Source organism: Cynoglossus semilaevis, chromosome 19, assembly GCF_000523025.1.
Source record: "Cynoglossus semilaevis isolate Cse_v1.0 chromosome 19, Cse_v1.0, whole genome shotgun sequence".
NCBI classification, from domain to species: domain Eukaryota; kingdom Metazoa; phylum Chordata; class Actinopteri; order Pleuronectiformes; family Cynoglossidae; genus Cynoglossus; species Cynoglossus semilaevis.
Genome location: NC_024325.1, coordinates 13,197,531 through 13,221,838, shown reverse-complemented (window position 1 = coordinate 13,221,838; position 24,308 = coordinate 13,197,531). Strand labels below are relative to the sequence as shown.

Sequence of the window (24,308 nt, the reverse complement as noted above, 5' to 3'; positions counted from 1 at the left end):
GATTCATTAAAAGGACATCATTCTAAATTTTAGCCAAACAATAAGTTAATGATTATCAATGTATTTTGCAGAACAGGTATAATAGTTAGCCAAAATAACTTTCAAGCAGCCAAAATGTAATTGATTTACCTCAGGAATGGCAGATGCAAATGTTAGCAGAGTCACTAGAAAAAATAGCTAAGCCAGAAGAAAAAGCTAAGCAAAGGCTGAGCCAAGAAGTTTTTAAGCCAAAACCTAGACAATTATGTGGCTTAAAGAAAACAAAATACAAAGTTTTATATATATATATATACGTATATATCCATCTTAAAACAGCTTATTAATGTTGCACTTGTCCAAAGAAAATTGCCCAAAGTTTTACAAAATTATAGCTTAAAGCCTTACGTGCAAAATTTAGCTACAATTAAAACAAATAAAAACTAAACAAAAGCAGGCTGCATAAAATTACATGTGTACCATGACTGGTCCGAGGGCCATACTTTGGTTATGAAAAGCTACTTCTACATGTTATGTCTGATGCAGTATCCCTGTTGTTGTTCGTTTTCAACCCACGGCACATGTAAAAAAACTCGTCCCAACTGTAATGTGCACCTTATGCAATTACGACGCACGGGTTTTTGTGGAGTTCACACTGGCAGCTGCACAGCAGTGAAATCTGCATTCATCCACACAGTGAGCCAAAATAACAACCCTTCAATTTATTGCCTATTTTTTGTTCTGTTTGTTTGTGCACCACTTTCTCCGCGCACACATTCTGACCTTTTGCTTTTCTGCAGCGAGCTCTGGTTTAATCAAGCGGGATGTGAGTGGAGCGTGGTGGGGTTTACTAATAAAAATACAACAGCTATAAATTATGGTAGGGACCAAAGCAATCTAATAAAAAAAAGCGGAGATGACGAAATCTGGCAGAAATACAGAGATGAAGACAAAATGAGAGGAGGAAACAGCGGCGCACGAATCAGAACTGTTGTATACAGTCCCGGTGGGGAGAAGCTTTACTGGAAGTGCAGGCTGAAAATGACACGTTGGAGGTGACGGTGTGTCGACGAGTAAAACACTTACACAATATGATATCATGGTGTTGGGACAACACACACATTAAAGAAGAGCTTTGGCAACAGATTAGCACTGATATGACAAAAGGAAATGATAGTGTTCAGCAGTAATTGGCAATTACAGCTCTTCAGCCGGAGACTGATTTCTGCAGACTGTTCACGATGTCAGGGCTGCTCTTTCTTTTAAAGATTTTAAGACTCAAGAGATTCGGTAAGCACTACCTGCTAACTGCTAACCATATAAAGTAAGGCCATGCTCCAAGTTTTACAGCTACTACAAAACACATACAGATATTTATATACATATATATATATACATATTTAAATTATATTATATTTATATTTTTAAAACAACATAAAATAAATTAAAGATCAATCTAGCAGTCTCTTCTCTGGCTTTTTCACAATAACCTTAAAAATTAGCTGTATTAGCTAACTCGTGTTGCTACGGCTTTGAAATTCCTGCTAAATCTCTGGCTCTTTTTCTTATTTTTCATTTAAAAATNAATTTGTTTGTTATTTTCCTTTTTTCATATTCTTTCACGTTTATATCATGGTTTCTTTAGGCTACTTCTAGCATACTTTTAGCTACATTAAGGCTTTTGATCAACTTTTTCAGCTATTTTCTAATGTACTCAATGTACATACTACTATTAAACTTTTTTGTAAGTTACACTTTAGTACGTTGACAAACAGCACAGCTGTCAACCATCTGCATTAAAATCCATGTTAAAGCTGCTTTGACACAGTTAAATAGAAGTGTTCACGGTAATTGAAAAATCACAGATCCCCGACGGTGGACTGACTCCTGAGGACTTTTCATAACGTCTGTATAACGCCTTCTGTCAGTGAACCAAACTTTAAAGATTTGTAAAACAGAAAAAAGTAATGACCGTCCATATTAAACAATAACTAGCTCCTAAAATTTTACTGTGTCTTTCAATAGCTATCCACATTATCTGTTAAAACACTTTATCGTCCTTGGAAAGAAAAATCTAAGGCTCATTAAAAGGTAAAATCCTCTTTTTCTGGCTCATAACTTCAAAGCCAATGTTAGAAATAGAGCCGTTAATAAATTTAATGCTGCTGTTGACATTGAGAGACGGTGCTCTGTGACACCAAGGCCTTCTCATGCAGCAAGTCTAGCATGTCATTTTTTTTCACTCAACCTGTGACTGCGCCAAGATAAGATTATAATGGTGTGAGCATGGGGGTTTGGACATGTGTGATCGCACACTGGCATTTTATTCCCAGTAATTACACCATAAAGACCTTCAAAGGTATCAAGGTAAAAAAGAAAGGTTGCATTCATTTTTTAAATATTATAAGTCCATCAGTCCTGTTGCGACAAAAATAGTATTAAAAAGATTATGATACTGCATAATTGATAATCGATAATGCAAACAAACCAATGTTTGATCTCTTTGACAGCTTTGAAAAGAAAATAAGACAATCGTCTGCATACAGGAGTTAACACTGCACACCTTTCCTTGCTGTAGCACATCACGATTTTTAGGTTACAGATTGGCAATAGGGGGCCATTGAGGGCCTCCAGGAGTTTGATAAAATGGATAACTGTGGGTGACAAAAAGTGAGGTTGTGCACATCCTTCCTCTAAAAATTATCAAGAACTGAGGCCAGTCTTTCTGCAGATAACTTTACTTGGTTAATCAGGAGATGATTATGTTCCGACATCTTGCACAGGGACTCACTGGCATACAGGCTAACTCACTAGGCGAGTTAATGTTTGAAAGAAATGACTGAAGGCCTGCATAACTATTGGCGGAGACAGTAGTAAATGGGCCACATCTCTACATGACAACAGTGTTTTTCTTTAAGGATGAGAGCTCCATGAAATCAAGACCGACTGTGTTCTTTGCTTACAAAAAGCCTGAGGCCAGTCCCAATTTAGAAGGGAGCGGGAGAGAGGCTCTGATGCAGTGCCATCCAATTTTGGGAAAATATGTGACAGGAATTAGCCACGAGTAGAGTGCAGTAGAGTAATGCAAATCACAAGTGAGTGAGGCTCCTGAGAGCAGCCATTCCTGGATTTATTCAAGTGTGACTCTGTTGCAAAACAACGAGTCTTGGAAAGTAAAGAATAATTTGGATCCATTGTCATGACCACATGTTGTTTTTGCCATTAGCTTTCCTGGCATTCCGACCAGTCATCACCGCAAATTTGCAGAAGAAGCCTCTCCGAAAGAGGAGTGCCATGAGGGTGTTATACGGCAGGCATTGGACAAGTCTTGCTAGAAGTGGGAAAGAGAGGTTGAGTCAGACCCCAGCTGATCAGGCCAACAAAGGAAATGCCACAATAGTTCCTATTCAAATCAGCGAGAGGCAGGCTCGCTCTCAAAGGCCAAATATTGTCAGAGAACATTAGCCAAGGGCTGAACTGCTGCCAAGAGGCAGGCGGAGATCAAATCTGGCTCCGATGACCAACAGTAACCCTCCTGCTCCAACCGCACGCCCACTTTGATGTTCTGTGTCTTCGGTACTGTACACACAGACATTTCTACGTAAATAAATCCCTGTTTGTTAATCTTTAGAACAGACAGCATTGTGCAGAGAAGCCACAGTTGTATTTGTGCTTTCTTCCCCCGTTGTGTCTCTGCCCCTGGTTTTATTTACACTGCAAGGTACATAAAATAAATTCATATCTTAAACACAGAGAATAAAGTACAGCCTAGCTAGCAGGCCCAGAAGGATGCCACACAAGAAGATATTTTATGATCTAACAGTGTTTGTCTCTGGCTTTTTTTTTTAACAAAGACTTAAAAAAATACAATATTTATTATTGAAAATGTAAGGTGAAAAAAATACAACTTCCATTTTCATTAAAAATATTCTTGAGAGATATTCTTTGAGGCAAATGAAAAACTTTTCTTAAAATATTATTGCCAGTAGGTGGCGCTATACTAAGAAAATGTGGAACTTAATTGCAGCTGTGAACTCCCAAAGAATTTACTTTGCTCAGTATAATATGGCATTCAGTGGCCTATTGGAGGAGCTATGAATTTTATAAGTTAATTTACGTTAAGGCTCCTCAAACCTCCGAGGTTGGAAACAGTATGAAGCTCAAAGCTTCTCTCCAGGGGGTGCCATTGAGCTTTTGTGGCACAAATGTGACCAAAAGTTTTCAAAAGAATATTTCCTTATGTTCAGATCTTCAGAAGAAAAAATAATTAGTAAAAGAGTAAGAAGGTCCTCACACGATGTTCCAGTGCTGAACATAATGTTAAAAAGAAGTCCCTAAAACTAAGTTATACGTATGCAGACACACACACTCACACACACTTACACACACTGAGGCAGCAGTATGAGGCAGATTGCATCATAATTCTCAGAGCTTAAGGGCTAAAAGTGAATGAGGCAAGGATGTAAAGGGAATGGTAATGGTTATGTTTAATCTTCTCCGGACCATGAAGTATACCCACTTTTATTTCCTCTAGGAGACCGAGTACTTAAAAAACTTTTGCCGATGTCTTATAGAGCAAACGAGTGCAAAAAAAAAATCATATTTATATGTCACGTGCAGCCGCATCTTTGTAAAGTGTAAACAAACTGACCAAAAAAACAAAACAAACCACAACTTCATAATAAATGTCCACAAAGTTAGACTAAGATCAAGAGGAAGGAAGGAACTTGTTTGTTTACTTGGGTAACCCTCATGTCATCAGTCATTATCTGATGGAAACAGAGCAGCCATCGTCTGACAGGAGAGATCTGTGTGCTAATAAAGTCCCACCTCTGAATGGGAATAAACATAATAATAATAATAAAAAAACATATTTGAGACGTGAGAAAAGATCTGTCAGTTACAGAGAGAGTTACACAAAATTATATAATATACTTTTTTTCCACCAGAATGTTTAATACTTATATAAAAGCAGTAAATGGCAGGGCTACAGCTGCAGACCGGCAGAACTGAACACTTCTAAATAAAAGTTTTACTTAAATGTTTCTACCTAAAAACAGTATTCGCTCCTCCTGTGAGCTACTGCTCCTGCAACTCTTACTCCTCCAGATGCAATATAAACACTTTCTTACCCCGAGTCAACTTTTTTTTTTTTTTTAAAGGGTAAACATTTCCTACAGGAAAGTCTTGAGAAAGAGAAAAATAACCGCAGGAGACACTGTGAATAAAATATATAAATAGTAAGTAAAAAGTTGAAAGATATCTTTTGCCTGTATTGATTTGATAAATATTGATTCAAGCTGGCCTTAAGATTTAAAGCAGGGGTGTCAAACATAAGGCCCGCGGGCCAAACCCGACCCACTATGGGGTTTAATATGGCCTGCTTGATACATTTTAAAATTAAAAGAAATTCACAGACACAAACAAAAAAATTATATTTCATTTAATATGAATATTTTCTTATCTTCTTCTTTGCAAGGAAACTAAGAGGGAATCACATGGACTCTTTGTTATTTAGAAGTAATTATGTTACGATTGTACTGGTCCGGCCCACTTGACATCTAATCAGGCTTTACGTGGTCCCTGAACCAAAGTGAGTTTGACACCCCTGATTTAAAGGGTTGTTGTACTTGGTAACCAGTTAGAGGCGCTAAAAGCTATGAATACAAAGTTAAAAAAAATAATTAAAAAAAATAATCAGGGTGTTTCTGTTATGTGTTAGTGGTCAGGCACTAAATGCATGAGGCCACTGTCAGGATGTTGAGTCTATATGTTAAGTCAGGATTCATCACATGTTGCTATCCAAACATGATGTCTCTCTCTGCGTCACCACACTGCAGTGAATCTGCCTCGTCATACTGTATTTCTACCAGAGTCCAGTCCTGATGCCTCACAGCAACCAAACACACGGATGATTACTATACTATTATTACCACTGCTGCTGCTGCTGCTCCAGTTGTCTGGCAGGAAGACACGTCTGGCCTCGACTACTGCTGCCCCCCTCCCATCGTACTCTCTACTACCTCGCTCCCCTTTCCATTTGTTCCAGACTAGAACGCTCTATATTTAGAGCGCTCCTTTCCGCTGTTATGGCTGCCGGATCATTAGCCTCATTTAACCCTTCTTTACCTCTGGTGAGCTGATTGGCTGAGGGCATGCCCCTAAGGAGTAAACCCCTCAAAAAACCCTGACACCACTGACCCCCCCCACCACCACCACCACCACACACCGCAATCTTCTCTTCTCAAATGTTTTCGGAGGAATGTGGGGGATATGAGGAGCCGCAACGCAGCGAGAGCTGATGCTGGTATAGCCCGAGGGTCAGAGTTTTAGATGAAGGTCAAAACACAGAACGCTGCTGCTGATGATGATGATGATGTTTGTGGTGAATTGTTATTTTAAGGGTCAGGTCCTGGTTCTGTGTGCATTAGCTACATCATTATTCTTAGACACGGACAGTTAAACATGGTGGTACTGATATTAGTCTATAATGAATACAAATGTTAGCCAGAAATGAGCAAATCTGTAAATCAAACACAAAAAAGTAAAAATAGCCAAAAGTTAGAGAAAGGAGAAAGCTTTCATTTGACTGGGAAAATCCTAAAAGTTATTGAGAGATTAGTTAATGCTATGCCTGAGCAATGTTAGCCAAATATATGTATAATTACCTTTGAAACAAATATCTAATTTTCTGGGTTAGTGTTGGATAATTTAAAGGCTATTTTTTTGGCTAACTTTTATCTATTTCTGGGTAAAATATTTTATCTTCTTTTTGCCGATGTGATTGTATAAATGACCAATTTCTACCTTACTAATTGCTAATATGTTTTTTTTCCACTTATAGTATCTATAACGTTGTCTACAATAAATTATAGGGAACGGGAGAAACATGTTGTTGTTTTCTGCCTAACATTTGTGACTAACGTTCAGCTACATTTCCATGATGTTCATCAAATTCTGGTCTTGATTTCTGGACTAAATTACAGCCGTCGTCTTGGCTAACCTTAGCTATTTATGAGTGGAAGAGAAACTACAATAAAAACAAACGCAACAAACGCTTACACTGTGAGCAGAACAGCTCACAGAGTGATTCGGGCTAAGTTTGACATTCTTTTTTTTCCCCCCAAATTAAAGGTTTCATCACCAGCGCTGGAGCTGTTTTGAGCCATCACACATCTGTTGAAGGGGTATTTACTTCTTCCTATTTACATCTTGGCATCCAACATCACCCTCGTCCTCCCATCTTCATAGCTGAGTACTGATAAACAACGCGAGCCTGCCAAGTTCTTCCCGGGCTCGTTGATTACTGCTGGGTCTGTCTTGATTTAGGGCAAGTGAGACTAATCCAAGACGATGTTATCTGTCCATGTGTCAGTTATACAAGAGGAGGCTGAGGAGTGAGAGGGGGTGAACATGATCTGGACGCGTCTCTCTCACACACACACACGCGCGTCTCACAAACACACACACCAAAACGTGCATGCATGAGTTGTGGATGATGATTGCACTGCCATGTCATTTTCATCCTGGTTTAAATTCAATCTGATCACAATTGGCCCTTCTGCAGAATCGACACCTTTTTCTCCCAACAATATTCACATGGGAGAAGCAAATCTGTAGCAGTTCACTCAGAACAGAGACGCTGCTGCTGCTGCTGCAGCAGAGGAGCTCATAATCTGGTTGTTTATGTCCAGAATGTCATGGTGAGACTTCAGACAGCTTCTGCCTGTAGGTGTGTGGGTGTGTGTGTATGTGTGTGTGTGTGTGTGTGTGTGTGTGTGTGTGTTTGCTCGTACCGGTATGGATCTGTCGGTGAGCCTCTAGGGATTCCTCTGTCTGGAACTGGGCGCCACACTGGTCACAAACGATGGCCTTCTCACCAGCTGGAAAACAACAGCAGAGACAGAAACATTACAAACCAGAGAACACAACGGATCAGTGGAAACGGTGTTTGTACTCAGTTTCCAAGTATTTTCAGTACTTCACGTACTGGTAAACTACAATACATTCATAGCCATTGATGAACTTGTATTTTGGGCCTATTTGTGACTATTTTTCAACTAATTTGTATTTTTTTTTTTTTTCATAATTTTAGGGCGACATGTCACCCACCATTTTAGTGATGAACTCCCAGCATTTTTTTTTTTTTACCATTTTCTTCTTCTGTTAGCTTATTATTGGCCAATCAGTTCTCCTGTTAGCTTATTATTGGCCAATCAGTTTATAGACTGTCAGCTACTTTAGGCTAACTGATATTTGTAAGTAATACTAGCCAACAATTTGTAGATTTTCTTTCAATGTTTTGTTTAATTTTGAGTTGTTTTTTTAGATTTCATATTTATATGTCATTGTTGTTATTTCAGATTCCTAATTTAGCTTGCTATTGCTATCTTTAAGCTGTTTTGTGCTAAATTTTACTGTTAACATTTTTGGACTAATTATTCGTTTTCTTTTTTAATTGTTTGCTTGATTTAAGTTAAGTTTGCATTTAACTAAATATTAATTCTAATACTGGATTATATGTCTGGATTATATTTACAAATAAAGTACAGGGACATTACAGCCAGTGTCTTATCAATTTCAAGAGCATTTTTTTAAACTACTGAATGACACTGCTACAGTTATTGTGACCTTCATCTACATCAGATGTTCACAGGTGAAAGACTACCACAGAACATTCCGGCTTTTAATTCAGCTGCAGAGTTATTATTCACGGTTTCCATTTTTTGTCTTCCATCCACTTGCATTGATTTCCCTGTATTAATGCAAACAGATCAGGTATGTAGGCCTTGGGCAAAGGTCTGAAAATCCCTGTACATTCTGCCTGTGTACAGTCGTCCCTACTTGATAAATGTGTGCAACCTTGCTGAACAATAAAAGCAGAGACAGGAGCCTGGCATGTTCACCCACAGGGTGCCTTTGGAGGGCACATCAGATCAAGCTCGCACAAATGACTTTTTATGGCTTGGCAACAAGTACTGTACATGCCATACACATCACACAATAAACAGACGCAGGCACACAAACACTCACACACACACAAACATCTGGATGTGTGCGTGTGTTTGTGTGTCTTTTTCCAATGCAAGCACAGAGCGATCTCTCCCCGACCAGACCTTGGTTTGTTCTTGGCACGGCCTCCTGGGTTACGACACCTCCACAGAGAAAGAGAGAGAGAGAGGGAGAGAAAGAGAAAGAGAGAGGGAGAGAGAGGGAGAGAGAGAGAGAGAGAAACAGAACACAAAGAAAACAGGAAGCCAATTCTTAGATGACAAAAAAAAGTCAGAGAGAAAGAAAAAGAGAGAGAGAGAGAGAGAGAGAGGAGATGGTTTGTGTGGTTTAGCAACTGAATAGACTTTAAGGGAACGGCTTGTACTGTAATAAGCCCCAACCAAAAGCAGAAATGACATGGGTCGTACATGACACCGTGTGCCTGCCAGTACAGTGCTTACGCAACAGGTTATGCAGAAAGATGGTTGTGCTGCACAAGTGAGCGTGACAAGAGGCCAAGCTGCTGCCAATGCTACATTCTCAAGTCGGAACATCCTTAGAATCATTTGCGATTGTGCAAGATGTACAGTTGAGGACGAGTGATTAGCCTCATTAGGAGGATGGCACTTTTTTTTTCTCTGCAAGTGATTTTATGCAAAAGGAATTGTTAGGATACAGTAATGAAGAATGCAAAAAATATAAAACATAAAACAAAACAAACAATGTATTATATTGTTTAACTGCAACTACAACGACCAGGTTTCAGTCAAGTCTCCTACAACATTGTTTCCCAAAGACTGGGTCGCGACCCCCAGGTGGGTTGCAAGAGTTTTTTTGGGTCATCTTGCATCATGTTTCCCAGGTGTTTACGAATAATGTCTCTTGACTTTGGGTCGTGAAGGTCTGTGACTTTTAAAATATGGGAACCCGGAAAAAAAAAATTGGGAAACACTGTTCTACAACATCCCAACTCAAAAGAGTTTAAGATCTTCACACACGTATTTTCTAAAACACAATGACTCAATACAGAGTTTAAGATCTTCACACACATATTTTCTAAAACACAATGACTCAATACTTCTGGGGAAGTTTCTTCACCTATTGTGAAGGATTTGTCAACATGAAAGAGAAAGAAGATACTTTTTTTTCTTTCTAAAATTGTTGGCCCATTTATATGACACATATTGTCCAATGAGTAGGACAAAAAAGTGGCAATACATTCAAACAAAAACTGATTTACCCACAGACCACTACAAAAAACTCAAGTACAACTAGCCGCACCCGTACCGTAGGTAGAGAACCACTCCTGAAATTATAACCCTGCTCCTTCATTCTAGACTTCTAGTTCAGTCCCATCTGACAGAAAGATTTGCTTCCAGTCTCCTTTTCTGTAAGAAATTGTCCTCACTCCACACACACCATTTGGGAAATACTTAAATAATTACATTTTATAACAATCATTTGTATTCCCACCTTAACAGCTCTGGACTGAATAAACAGAGCTGCTGAGTGACGTCCTCTTTAATTGGCTGCATATGCGCGGGGCATGATTTGCAGCGCTGGCGTATGGCGCAGTAGCGTCAAATGCACAGATGAGCATATGGCTAAATTAGTCGACGAGAGCAGCCACTTAACCTCTGGAGAGCAAAGACACGTGGTGTAGATGTAGACAGAAGACCCCAGACGCTCCCGCTCGTGTCCCTCATTTGCATTAATCACACACTGCCGTCCCTCTGTCGTGTCTTTACCTCCCACATTCATCATTATGGCTCAACTTTAATTATGATTTTTATGCACCGCACTTGGCCTGCTAATCTGCACTGGACCGCCTTCACGTATTGATCTCGGTTCATTGATTGGTCCTCTGCAGCGGCCAAGTGGGACAGTTTTATGGCCGTACAGGAGCAGTCGTCATATGTTACCCGGAGAACGTCATAGTTGCTGCTCATTCAGCAATAAATTGTCTGTCTTTAGTGGCCCACATATGGTGTCCAATGACACATCTGGTGGGGAGAACGCAGGCCGCTAGGCCCCACCAAAACTGGCCCGCCAGAAGGTTTGGTGTATATTTAGCTTTGATATGGCCCACATGCCTGGCCACAAAACATACCTGCTTATTTGCTTTTGTGGCCCACAATTTGGACACAGTTCTTAAACAATAACGAATGTCGATAAAGACATAAGATGTGGGCCACTTAAGTCATGTAATTAATTGCTACAGTATGTGGCAGGTGACCAAATATTTGGTTCAACTCAAATCATGCTGACAATCTTGAGGCCCAATTTTGTGCCCAACACATCATGGAGTCCAAGAGATAGCCAGTGACCCGCATTTTTCTTTTGTTATTTCGATCATTTCTGGCCCATATCTCATATCGAGTCATACTATTTCTGGGCCACATCTGGTAACCAAAATTGTGGGTTAAATTCATCACCATACAGTGAGTGGACCACATGTACTGTAAGATCCAAAATGTTTGTTTTCTGGCCCACTCTCTGGATAGCACATGTTGTCCTCAAAGGCCTGTAATTCCTTGCTGTATGTGGGCCAATTGAAATAAGCTGAAATAGACCAATTTTGCTATGAGGTTGTTTACCAGATGTGGGCCACAAAAGGTCTATAATTCATTGCTTAAGATAGGCCAAGTAATCAATTTTCCTGCGTGGGAACCTCGTTCCAGGTGCTTTTGGACCTAAATTAATTTCTGTAAGGCGTTAAAATTAACAGTCTGTGAAGGTTCTCAGTTTCAAACAAGTTCAGCTGACGATAAATACACTCCTGAGGTTTTCACAACTTAAAACCTGCTTAAAATTACAGCACGCTTCTATTTTCCATTGCAGGTTTTAGTTTACATTTCACTGCCACTGCTGGCGTTGCCCCCAAGCTGGGCACTTAACCCCCAACTTCCCCAGATGGCCCCCTCGGTAGCTTATAGATCACGCTGTGATTGTACCAGGCAACCTCCAGGTGTGAACGTGTGGAACTGTTTAAAACCTCCTTCGTGCTGAAAAATAAAAGTAATGAAGTCCAATCACAGGCTGGAAGTGAAGGGAAAAACTCATTCACGTCCAGTCCTTTGCAGTACTGTAAAACATTGGTGATTTGTAGTAAATAAGCTTTATGCTGGCAAGTAATGACTCCGCCTCACAGACAGTGGTGCAACACTTTAACAGTCTTCAGGGAGGCCAGGAGGCGTGTGCTAAATGGACCAGGGATAGGATTTTAGTGCAGGGCATGCCCCCGCTTGTGGCACCAGAACATAAATTGTCAGGAAATGCCTGCGTGATGCCTCGCTTCAAGGAGAATAAAGTTGTGTGAGGTCACCGCGGGGCATGGGAGGAAGGGGGGAAAAAAGTGGGGAGCCCAGGAATCCAAGGGCACAACAGTCCGGCCCAGAAAAGGCAGCCACCCAGCCAGATGCCCGTCACTCCAGTTAGCCAGCTAAGTGCTAACAGGGGGCCTCCCCCGCTCGGTAACTGCCACCATCAGACATTTTCACTGCCAAATTAAAGCCATAAATCTTGAAGAGGCCCCCCTCGATTGCAAAAGGGTGGTTTTGTTAGTTCGGAGGGACGGGGACTGAGAAGACGCACACTTAACATCAGCTAATACGCCTGTCGCGTGTGCGCTAAATTATAGCTCAGGTCAGCGGAAAAAAAAGCAAAACAGTTTGGCCTGTAGGAGCCTTTCAGAGATCACTGAAAAAACATTGATTTATACCGTACACAGAGATGACAAACATGTTAATCCTTGGACATCAAATAAGTTTAAATAAATTAATTTAAATGACGCCTCTATGTAGGCTAACCTGTGGCTAGGTATGCTCCTTTTTCTGCTTGCCTTTTTACTAGCATTTTTTTTTTATTCTTATAAAAACATTAAGCACATTTTAGCTTTTCATTTTTTGTTGTTGTTTTTTTTCTCTGCTGTTTTGTCTGTAAGTTTGTACAAACTTTTCTAGGTAAGCTTTGTGTGTGCGTGTGTGTGTGTACATCGTACATGTGAGGGAAGAAGGGATGTGGTTGAGATCAGGTGCCACATGCCACCAAAGCCGCTTCTCTTTTCGCTTCCCTCTCTGAGCTTATTGCACAACTCGTTGTTGTTGTTACAGCGCAGCACAGTTATTTCATAAAACGCCATAAAAGAGAACTGGCTGCCAATCATGTAAACTTCCTGCAAGAGCCCGAAAGCAAGAGCAATATAACGGTCCTGTTCTGTAAACTTGATCTGCCTTTACAGGCCCAGCATACCTGTGGTAAAAAGAAGTGTTCACTAGTGAAAACCAATCATTGTATCATGTTGATATCTGCACGTGGATTAGACCTCTGACATGTAATACTGTGTGTGTAGCTTTGTTTTGTTTGCTTGTACTACTTATACTGTTAACAGTTATCTTGCATCAAGCAGTTAGTTCAATTAAGAATCTTGCTTTATGTTGCATTGCACCTGTAACGATATTTTGAGTATCATAAGTTCCAGCCTGGCATGCTTAAAGACAGCGTGTCAACTACAATAATCAGAATTTACTTTCGTTCCGTTCCGTTACTTGGATCAACAGTGACACTTTGATTTTTCCTTTAGAAGCAAAACCCCAAAAGTCTGGCTTGTTTTTCAGACACCACACACACAAACAGATCTGGAACCTCCGGCTACGACACTGTCACGATCGTTCACATTCGGCTTCAATAAGTGCTTTATAAATAAAAAGCATGATTACTGTATGGTCGCGTTGACTCTCTGTTTTCTAACCACTTCCTTGGCACAGTTGAGTGTGTGTCACTTAGAGCTAACTGCTGTGCTGCTTTTCCCCCTACAGTGGCAACATTTCACCGTGTAGACATTATGAGGGGATTGTGGATTAACCCACGGCGCAGACCTCACAGGGGAAGTGATGGTGCATTCCCTCGCCTGTAATTTTCCCTGACATGCTAAGTGCTCATTCTCCCATTCTCCTAAATAATGTGGTGTGCACGGCTGGATTGTCTTATTTGCTCTAACACTCACTGTGTGACTGCGTGGCGTCTGAGTCGCAAATGTGAGCCATCGTTTGGTTATGATGCAGCGAGTCTGAGACCAGGGTACAGAGTGTCTAGTGCCCATGTGGGGGTGCGTGGGTATGAGGCGTGTGTTAGAGAGACACAACAGGAAATTTGTTTGGGTTTTTTTTTTTCTTCTCTAAATGTGGTTTTTTTGAATTGTGAAATACGCAATAGGATGTTTCAGGTTATTTACAGACCAATTTAAGGTAATCAAAGTTTTTTTTTGGTTAGTGAATTTAGGGCTAACAATCTTGCTACCATCTGGTCTTTGCTACATTTTTAGCAACTTTCCTTGGTATTATTCATGTACTTGAATCATTGTTTTGCTAACTTTCACTTTTTTATTATAAGCTATTTTTGAGGTTTTTTATTAATCTTTTATGTTTTTTGATTTATTTTGATTATAGTTTTACCGTTTTTGCACACCTTTTTTTGGCAACTTTTGGCAAATATTTAAAGATAAAGCTTTGATTTTGTTTAACGCAACATAATTATGTTTTGGCATTACTTTGAAATTAATTTTATGTACATTTTTGCTATTTCTAAAATTGTATTTCTGGACTTAGATAATGGCAAAAGCAACATTGTTTTTGACATTTGTAATATTTTGAAACCTCTTGACTTTACCCTCAGCCTGTCTTTGACCCTGATCCCCAAACAGCACCACACTCACATCACCCACTTCAGCAATGTGATCTCATAATGCTGCCATTCAGAGGCTCATGTTGTTGAAAAGAATATGTCAGAGGCAGAGACAGACCGTGTTTGTTTGGGGGGGGAAATGTCCTTTTTTTTTTGTTTTGTTTTGTTTTGTGTGAAACACCACACTCAGATTTAACACTTGTTGTTCCACAGCCCCCACTACTTCCAGGTAGAACATGCAGACATGCTCAGTTTGCGACAGATGCCACTGCGAGCCCCTGGAGGAATCTCAGTCTAAACAGAATCTTTCATCAAAGACAATCGCAGAATTAAACATAAGAGTCTGTCTCTGCCCATGGCGACGCAGCAGAAGTAGGCCAACATGTTGAACGCTAAACATTTCATCCTGCGCACATGAAAAAAAAAAGGAGGAAGAAAAAAAAAGAAGCTGTTTCTTCCTTTGGTGTTTCATTTCATAATCTGAGCACAGAGCTGATCTTTTCGCTGAATGTTCTTTTGCAATGCTCGAATTAAACAGGAGACGGCAAAATGATGCAAAGACCGTCTGTCTCCTGCAAGAGTCATCAACTTTACTTGTCAAATGGCCTCATGCATGATTTGGAGAGAAGGCATGACACTGCTTAGTAAAGAGAAACAATCCCCGTCTGTGGGCTTCCACACTGAGCAACATCTTTAACAACAGTGCCGGAGTGTTCCGGGAGAATAAGTGTTCTGTAAGAGAGAAAATACCACATTCTGTACAAGTCATTACACATAAACACAACGTGGTCAACAAATAACTCCTGAGCATGAGATTTAAACAACAGCAGTCAACAGCTGACTGCACAAAAACAGCAGCCAGTCTGTGAACAACACAGGGGAGGAAGCATCCCTCATCAGAGGTGAGGGGAGGTGGGAAGGAGAGGAGAGGAGAAACAGAGAGGAAGTGTAGAAGATGGGAAAGGAAAGAAATGAAGAAAAAGTGAGGAAAGGAAGGGGAGGGAAGGAGAGGACTGGATGGACTGAAAGGAAAGGAAGCTGTGAGAGGAAAGGTGGAGAGGACTGGATCTAGGGTGAAGGAAATGGAAGGAGAAGAGGGGAAAACAAAGGAAAGGAAGCTGTGAGAGGAAAGGAAATGAGAGGAAAGGAGATGAGAAGAGGAAAGAAAAGGAAAGGAAGGGATTCAGAATAGACAGAAGGTCAGATGAAAAAAAGGACTGGAAAGAAAATTCATTTAAAAAACAGAGAGGAAAAGAACAGAGGAGGCAAGACAACGTGAATGTCAAAATGAAAGTGAAGGAAAAAAGAGGGCAAATTTTATAGGAGGTTACACGAAAAAGAAGGAACAGTGAGACGCCAAGTTGTCCTCTGTAGAACTCGACATTTTCTTACACAAATATTGAGTGAGTGTTCATTTGACACTTCAGCTTCAGTCGAGGGATTTCCATTTCTGCTAAATGTTCTACTTAACTCTGCACACGGGGGAGTGTTGCTGTTGACTGTATATGGGATGTTTGTGCAGTGGCTGCACAATGTGGCCTCAGGAGTCAGGCCGGATTAAACGGTAAATTAAAAAGGCTAATTACAGTGTATATTTCGATGGCTGACCAATATCACACTCTGTGGTTTTTAACAGTCTAAACAGGGTGAGAGAGGGAGAGTGAGAGAGAGAGAGAGAGTGAGTGAGCAAGAAGCCGACAGATGAGAAAATATAGGTGCGTGTGTATGTGTGTGTGTGTGTGTGTGAATGCAGACGAGTGCAGTCACCAACAAAAACACAGGCTGGCTGTTCACTCAGCCTGCATAAATGGTTTACGTAAGGCAGCACATTCAGTACCAAAAAAAACAGGAAAAATCCATAAACACACAGACTCAGACACACACGTTTCCCCACTTTACACTCCCTTAAAAGGTTCACTCTCTCTCACACACACACACAATATTGTTTTTGAACAGTTTTGCGATAAAAAGCATTAGCAAGTGTACAGAATTATGTATGTCTGCAATGTCGTCTGCAAACATCATGGCCCAAAATAATTTCCAATTATCTAAAAAAGTTTCAACCTCTAATACATTAAACCCTTTTATTACTTTTCTTTTTGCTTCTGCACCACTCCCACATACTTTTCCACCTCTCCTGACTTCCTAACCAGTATCATAGTATTACTGGACATTCTATCATACACAATAACCATTTTTAAGAAGAGACAGTGCAACCCTGTCCCTCTAGGGTGGACTACTCGTGTCTTCATGATGTTGCTAATCAACTTTATACAACTGTAACTTCTACAGCTACACTTTTATTTGCTAAAATCTGAGCTCTTAATTTTTAACCTCTATTACCAGTCCCTGAAAAAAAACTACTTCTACTTCCTCAGAACACAACACTTCTTAACTACTAATTCACTCTTCTCTAGTGCACTTCCGTATGTCCTTTATCGCCCTAAACTGCTAAACATCCTTCCCCACTCTGTCTGTGGTGATGCACATCATTTTCTCTTGCAGTTTGCTGGTTTTGTTAACACATCACATACAGTATACAGTAAACCCTTGTTTTTCGCGGGGGTTACGTTCCAAAAAGAACCCGTGATAGGCAAAATCCGTGAAGTAGAAATCTTTATTTTTTTTACAATTAAATACTCAGAAAAAGAAGAGAAAGAACGAACAAACCATTTTACAGTCTCAACCATTTGTTTCACAAATAAAGTAAAATAAAAGTACTTTAGAAACGTTTCAACAAATAACTTCTGTAATGTACTGTCAAATAATAATTTTAATCATCAACGTGAACAGAAGGCTTCAAATTGCGGAGATTAGCACCGCCCACCGTGAACGGGAGAAAATTAAAAATGATTATGAAAAAAATACAAATTACCTGGTCTTGTTGCGGGCAGTTGCAACCCTTTTTGAATCCTTATTAAAACTTATTGCTGCTGTCTTCCTTATGTTTTTTTCTTCCTTCTTTTTGGAACGAACGGAAGATTCATTAATTCCATAATGCCGACCTACAGCCGCATAGCTTTTACCTTCATTTAGCATGTCCAATAGTTTTACTTTATCACCGATAGACAGCATCTTCCGCTGCCTTTTGGTCCCTACCGCAGGTACTTTTGCCGGTCCAGAGCGTTTTGTTTAAGGTTTGATAAACTCGAAACTCGAAATTGCAAGAGAATTTGCACGTACGTAATGTCAATTTGGCAAGCTGTTTTACGTACGTGTACATATTAAACCGCAACGTTATTGGCGCACAGGTAGAGAAGAAGCGGAGTGACTTTTTAGCCAATCAGAATGCAGAACACAATGCACGATGCAAATCCGTGAAGTAGCGAAACCGTGAAAAGTAAACCGCGTTATAGCAAGGGATCACTGTATACTATAGGTCAAGATCACTAGTACAGTCACCTGGTGCAAGAGTCGCTCACCTAGTCCTCCATAAAAATGACATATAAATGTCATTTATATAATAATAAAACATTGTCCAAGAATTAAGCATTTTCCATGTTACCAAAAAAATGATATTGTCACATGTTATTGCAGGTAAAACATGGTGAAAAAACAAAGCAAATCTGTGGTTAAACGCTCACAACGAGACGCTGCCCTTCTCTGTATTGTCCTGTTAAACTCCGTCACCTCCTGCTTGACGCCATCTGTCACTGAACTCCAGCTACACGTTGAGGTTTCACGTCAGGTAAATATATATATACGTTTGCTGAAGGTAAAATAATGTGAAGTGAGTTTTAAAACCCTGTGGATGGTGCGTGAGAGTTACAGAGTGTGGCTAATCATTGGCCTGTAGTTGTTGTGTCTAACCACACACTCCCACTGTGTGTGTGTGTGTGTACACGTATGTTTTTATTATTTTGTGAGGGCAGCCAAGAGCTGGCCCAGTTTTTTTTTTCTCAGAGCCTTGATAAAAACGTGCTGGGAGCATGGTGGTACACACCTACTTCACTCACACAGGGTACAGGCAGTACCGTGGCCTGTCCTTTCCAATTGGCAGCCTGTGTGCTGCTGTAGCACTGATAAGAGGCTGGTGTAAATAAAACTGTACAGCACGGCTCGTTATTACGCTCGGCGTAGAGACGGGGAGGGAGGGAGGGTGAGACGGAGGGAGGGAGGGAGAGACTAGGGGATGAGACGGAGAGACAGAGAGGACGTGTGGTGTCTGTACTCATTGTTCTGACAGTGTGCTGCGTCTGAGTGTGTTCCTGTGCATGTGTGTGAGTGTGTGTTTGCTTTTTTTTCTCCCTCCTTTTGCATATGAACCAAGTCAACCTTCAGACTCTGAGTAAAATCATCGCCTCTTTACATTTTCTTGCCTCATCTTCAGGCTGCGTTTACACCGACCTCATTTAGTCTGACTGAACAGAAACCAAAGTTTGAATTTGTTCGTGCAGGACTTCAGTCATCGGTAAATATTTAACAGGTTTGTTAAATGTCTGAAGTACACAGCACATGTTATTGAATTATGTTGACTACATTTCTCTCTTACCATGTGTCTAACTTATGCAGTATTGCATACGTTTTAACTAAAAATAGCCCAAAGGTAGAATCAAAAATACATTTTGGCTAAAATGTATTCTAGGTTTGCTGCATTCAAATTTTTAATCTATAACTTTTGACATTATTTATTAACATATTTTGCTAACTAGACACAAAGAGGAGTTAAAAATAGATATCGTAAAAAAAAATATTAAACACCTTGAACTTAACAAAACACAGAAATGCCTCAACTTCTTGTGTCCTGCGCAACTGTTTAGACATTTACAGGAAACAAATAAATGTAAGTAGTTGATAGAAGGTACAAAAGCTATGAGTTCTCCAAAATAAGCACTCAATGCTAAGTTAGCATTTAGTTAGCATTAGGTTAGTTTAGAAGAAAGTTTCCAAAAAAAAAAAAAAAAAAGAAAGAAAGTTTATATAAAAAAAAAAAGTTCAGCAATATAATATTAACCGCACCACTTTTTGACTGTCCGTGATTTGACCGGCCTGGACACACATGTCACAGACCACGTAGGTCACAACCATGTGTGCCAAGCACATATACAATAGCAACCTGAACTGTAAAGAAACAAACACACGTGGACGATATTCCAGTAGAACCATAAAACACTTCTGAATGTGTGTCTGACAAACACACACACACACCCACGTTCTCACACACGCACACGGGCAGAAATGACTTTATGATGTGATGAAACCAAAGCGCTGCAGATAAGGGGAGATAATCTGGTTCTTCTGGGGAACCAGAGGAGGAGGAGGAGGAACAGACGAGGCATCAAAAGCACAGGAACCGATGACACTGTTATCGACAGGGAGGAAATAGAAATGAAAGGGAAGTGAGAGAGGGAGCACGGAGGAGAAGAGGAGCAGGAAGAAGGAGGGAGGAACAGATGAAGACAGAGAATATTCAGGTCGCATTTGACAGCTTTACGCTCCGCTGCGCCCAATGCGATGTCTGGGGAGGCGGCAAAGCAGACAAATATTGACTTGCCGAGCGTCGGCGTGCACACAAACACACAAACACACACACACACAAAGCCCACAGAAGTACAGCAGACAGTTCCACGTGAAGCCTCTAAATTCAAACCCTCTTCAAAATGGATGAGCTCACGTTGCAACATCAGTCAGACTGCTGTTTTTTCTTTTTTTTCCCCCCTCTCGTCTTTGTTACTCAGCTCAACCTCTTAATCCATTTTGCCTGCAAACCAATTTGTTTGTCCAGTAGGTCGCAGACAGTTTCCTGCCCTCTCACTGTTCCCTGTCCTCTGCTACTGTTTGTCTCAGTCTCTCTCCTTTGCCTTAGTTTCTCCCTGAACGACAAAGCCATTTCCAGAGCTCCTGCCCCCGGGGAGATCGAGGGCATCTCAGTGCACACATTTATCCCTCCTCCACCTCCCCTCCCTCCGTCTCCTCCATCTTTTTCTCCTACAGTCGCCTCCTATCCTCCATCTCTGTCTCTACAGCCGCTCTCACTTTCAAAGTGTCTTTGACATGGACTTGTTTTTTAGTGACATGACATAAATGAATCAAACTCTCCCTCTGTCCAAGCCACGCCATTATAAAACAAATCAGTTGACCTGTCAGACCAACCTCTGGCCCTTGTCCCACTTGTGGCACTTGGACATGTTGGATGTCGCTGAGTCACTGTAAACATTTTCAGCCAATCTGTATCTTGGGGCATGCTCCTACTCTGTTTTTGTAGCTTTTCCTTTGGTTTTGATCAACTTTAGGTCAATACATTTTTATTTGATTTTTTCTTTAACTTTTTGAAGGCTAATGTTGGATATTTTGGTTATAACGTACCTTCAAATTTAGGTCTCTTTGTGTCCAGCATTTTGTTTCGAAAAACGTTTTTCTGACTAAATATATATATATATGAAAGCTAATTTGAACAACAGTAAAGAAAGTTAATGTGTTCTAACCACTGTGTGAATTTTAACAACAGTAAAAAAAGTTAATGTGTTCTAACCACTGTGTGTTCTTGATCTAGCGAACGTCTCAGCCAGGTCTTATTCATCTACTTCTTATTACTAGTTGAATGTTTCAAAGGCACAGTACAATTTTATAAAATGTTAAAAGTTGTGATTTTTATGTAAGCGTTTCTTTAACACCATCTTTTTTTAACTACACCATGTTCCCATTTATTCCCATTCCTGGCCCCCAAAGGCCAATTCCACTGGTGTTGACTTTTACATACTGTCAATGGCCATATTTTGAAAAAATAATATATTTTGGATACATATTCCTTTTTCCCCAAAAGATGAATTCACATCTTCATAACATTTTATTGGTGCTGTGTTCCAGTGTCTGTATAATAAAGGAAGTAGATAAAAAGTAGTCACTACTCCAGAAGATAATGACTAAATAAATATAACAATGTCTTATAATTGTGAATGTGTTTCCCCAGCTGTGAAAAAACACACACACACACACCAATTGCTGTCCAGTAACACCAATAAGGTGGCTGTTGCCAGACACTGACCAAATGTTTCAAAACCCCTCACATCCTCTGCTGGACCAGGTCTCACCCCCATCTTCTCCTCCCTGTCTGACCCACAAAGGTGAAAGGTGCCATGTGTTTCCAGCTTTACCTTTGACCCCCCCACTCCACTCCCCTGCTTAAATAAAAAAAAAAAGTGGGAGAAGAAAACGTGTCTGTGACATGTATCCCCGTTCTCCTGCGGGCCGCTGGCACGAGGATGCCTTCAGGGCATGGGACGCATTGGAGGATGTAAAGAAAGGAAACAGGAGTTGGATGCACACAGGAACTACCCGCGGCTCTACTGGTGTGAGGAGGCAGGAAGTAAGTTAGGTTCACTTCTTAAATGCCGAAGCGGACCATTTCTCACAGGCCTAGGGGATCTGGTATTAATAGATCTTGGTCGGACAGCGGTGGGTAGACTCCCGGTGAAATATATGCTGACACGAATGACCTACAGCAGCTCCAGTCTCCCAGTGTCTGCTGACAAGAACAGGCCCTGATGGGACCAAGCTCGACTTTAACTTGATTTGAAGTCTAAATAAATTATGTTTTGTTGCGTGGGAACTCCGTGCAGCTTTGAGGATGTCCCTATCGAGAAACAATCAAAGGTAACGTTGGGACAAGAAGCGTAATTTTTTTGTTTACGAGACAATTTGTCTGTACAATTTGTGCCCAAATTTTAAAATCTGACATTTGGCTCACCTACAGCCAGGAATCACGCGCTGTTAAAGACCCACATGCAGTATGCAGGAAGTGCACCACTTCTGAAATGACTGAGAAAAATACAGAGAGGGCAACACTTGTGGCTGAAGTTCTAGATAACAAATGTGAAACTAAAGGTATAACATTTCAGCAGTATTTTTATGCTGGTTAGCTGGCTCAAACTCAACCTTCTTCCCTCGGTCTCTTAGTTTTGTTGGTATTTTATGCTTATGTGGATATAAACAAAATATCTAGGTGCCAAAATATAGCCATGTCACCTTGAGGCTTCATACGTACAGTTCAAATTACCATGGTGCTACCGCTGTAGCATGGGAGCTAAGGGAACTAAACAGCATCTTTGGGCTCATTCCACACATTACTAAGTTCAGGGCAGTATCCTTAGGCCGACCGCCAAAAACCCAAGTCGCAAAAACATGCATAGCGAGGTACTCTGACCCATTAAGTGCTGCCTGCAGTGCTAGTTTGACTTTATAGCTCTCTAACGGGACGGTGCAAACGATCACTCTGAGTCCAGTTCATCTTACAGACAGCAAAGGACTGACATTTTGTCACAACGATCACAAACGCCGACAGAGAACAGGAAATAGCTGCTAAATAAAGAAAAATGTAAAGGACACAAAGTGAGTGTTACAGCTTGACTACAGCCACAGATTTAATGCTAAATGAACTGTTAAAACACTTGTCCAAGATTGAATAGGTGCCTAAGTCCACATCAGAGGGAATAAAAACAGCTTGTGTCTAAAGGCACACAGTTCAAGGTCAATGTAGAGCAGCTAAAGTGCGTACAGTGGGGACATTAAGTTAATGTATAATCTGCTCTAAAGTATTCACAGAAGGGTAGACAGAAGGGGAAAAAACAACAACAAGTGGCCGAACAACTAAACGACGCAGACACAACCCTTATGTCCATTGATAATGCGCTCCATTATGTTCTGCTACAACAGCTTTCTCAGATAATCCTGTGAAGTAACAGCCAATATGAGATCAGCGTAAAAAACACTCAGCTGTTTTCTGGACCCTTACATTTTCCTCATTTTTTTCTTTCTTAGTTTCTAAAAGAGATCTAGTTTAAACTACCAAACCAAACCAAAAATGTGAAAAATAAATAAAAATCAAGACCCAAGAAATCTCTGATTAATGACTTTAATATTAAAAACTACTTCAACGAGGAGAGAAAAAAGTACTGAGGTTCTGTACCTGTGACTACAGTCCTGTGACTACAGTCTCCATTTACATCAGTCACGCAATAGAGGACATTTGGAATCAAACTTTTTCCCCAGATTTACCCAGCTCCAAATCTCAGTACAACTATAATTCTCATCTTCTCTTTTTCTGAGCAGGATTTGGGGACACTTAATCACACCTGAGACTCTGACCAGCATTTGAACCCTTACCCCTGTGACCACCGCAGACCGTTGCTCAGCCAGCCGCCAGGAATCCAGCAATTGACATCCTCTTTACAGTGCAGTAAATGCATTTATAGTCCAGGAGAGGGAAGGATGAGATGGCTGCTGGTCTGGGCAGGAAAACTCATTTGGGCTGTTGTTTGCCACCTGGGGGTAAACTGGATCGGCTGAGGTTTAAGGCAATACCACAGACTGTAGACACTTGTTGTGCCTGTTTTTTTTTGTTGTTTTTTTTTTAATTTCTTCCCTCAATGCAGCAGCTACTGCCAATAAGCACTGGAGAGTGAAACCGAAGCAAAGACCAAAGTCTTTCTTGGGATTTTTACCAGTGTAACTGGAGACACCGAGCTCCTGCTCATTAAAATGGTGGAGGAACAACGCATTCAACCAGAACCACAACTGTCGGTCGGTGTCGAGATTTAAAGTCGGAGGCTAAAAAACCTGTCAGCGTCCCCTCCTTAAGTCATCGTTTGTCATTTTCACGTCCTGCTTTTTCCAGCCCGTAAGGAACCAAAAGTGTTTACATCATGGCAGACATTAGTGAA

At 40.6% G+C, this 24,308-nt stretch overlaps 1 protein-coding gene across 3 annotated transcripts in view; it reads right to left on the bottom strand.

The window, feature by feature from the left end:
* The window catches only part of zbtb16a (zinc finger and BTB domain containing 16a), a 155,153-nt gene that overhangs the window by 50,306 nt on the left and 80,539 nt on the right, over positions 1–24,308 (bottom strand). For all 3 annotated transcript variants that reach the window (XM_008333082.3, XM_008333084.3, XM_008333081.3), the window contains exon 4: positions 7,773–7,859. In XM_008333082.3, the coding sequence (XP_008331304.1) occupies positions 7,773–7,859 (87 nt within the window). The remainder of the gene's footprint in view (positions 1–7,772; positions 7,860–24,308) is intronic.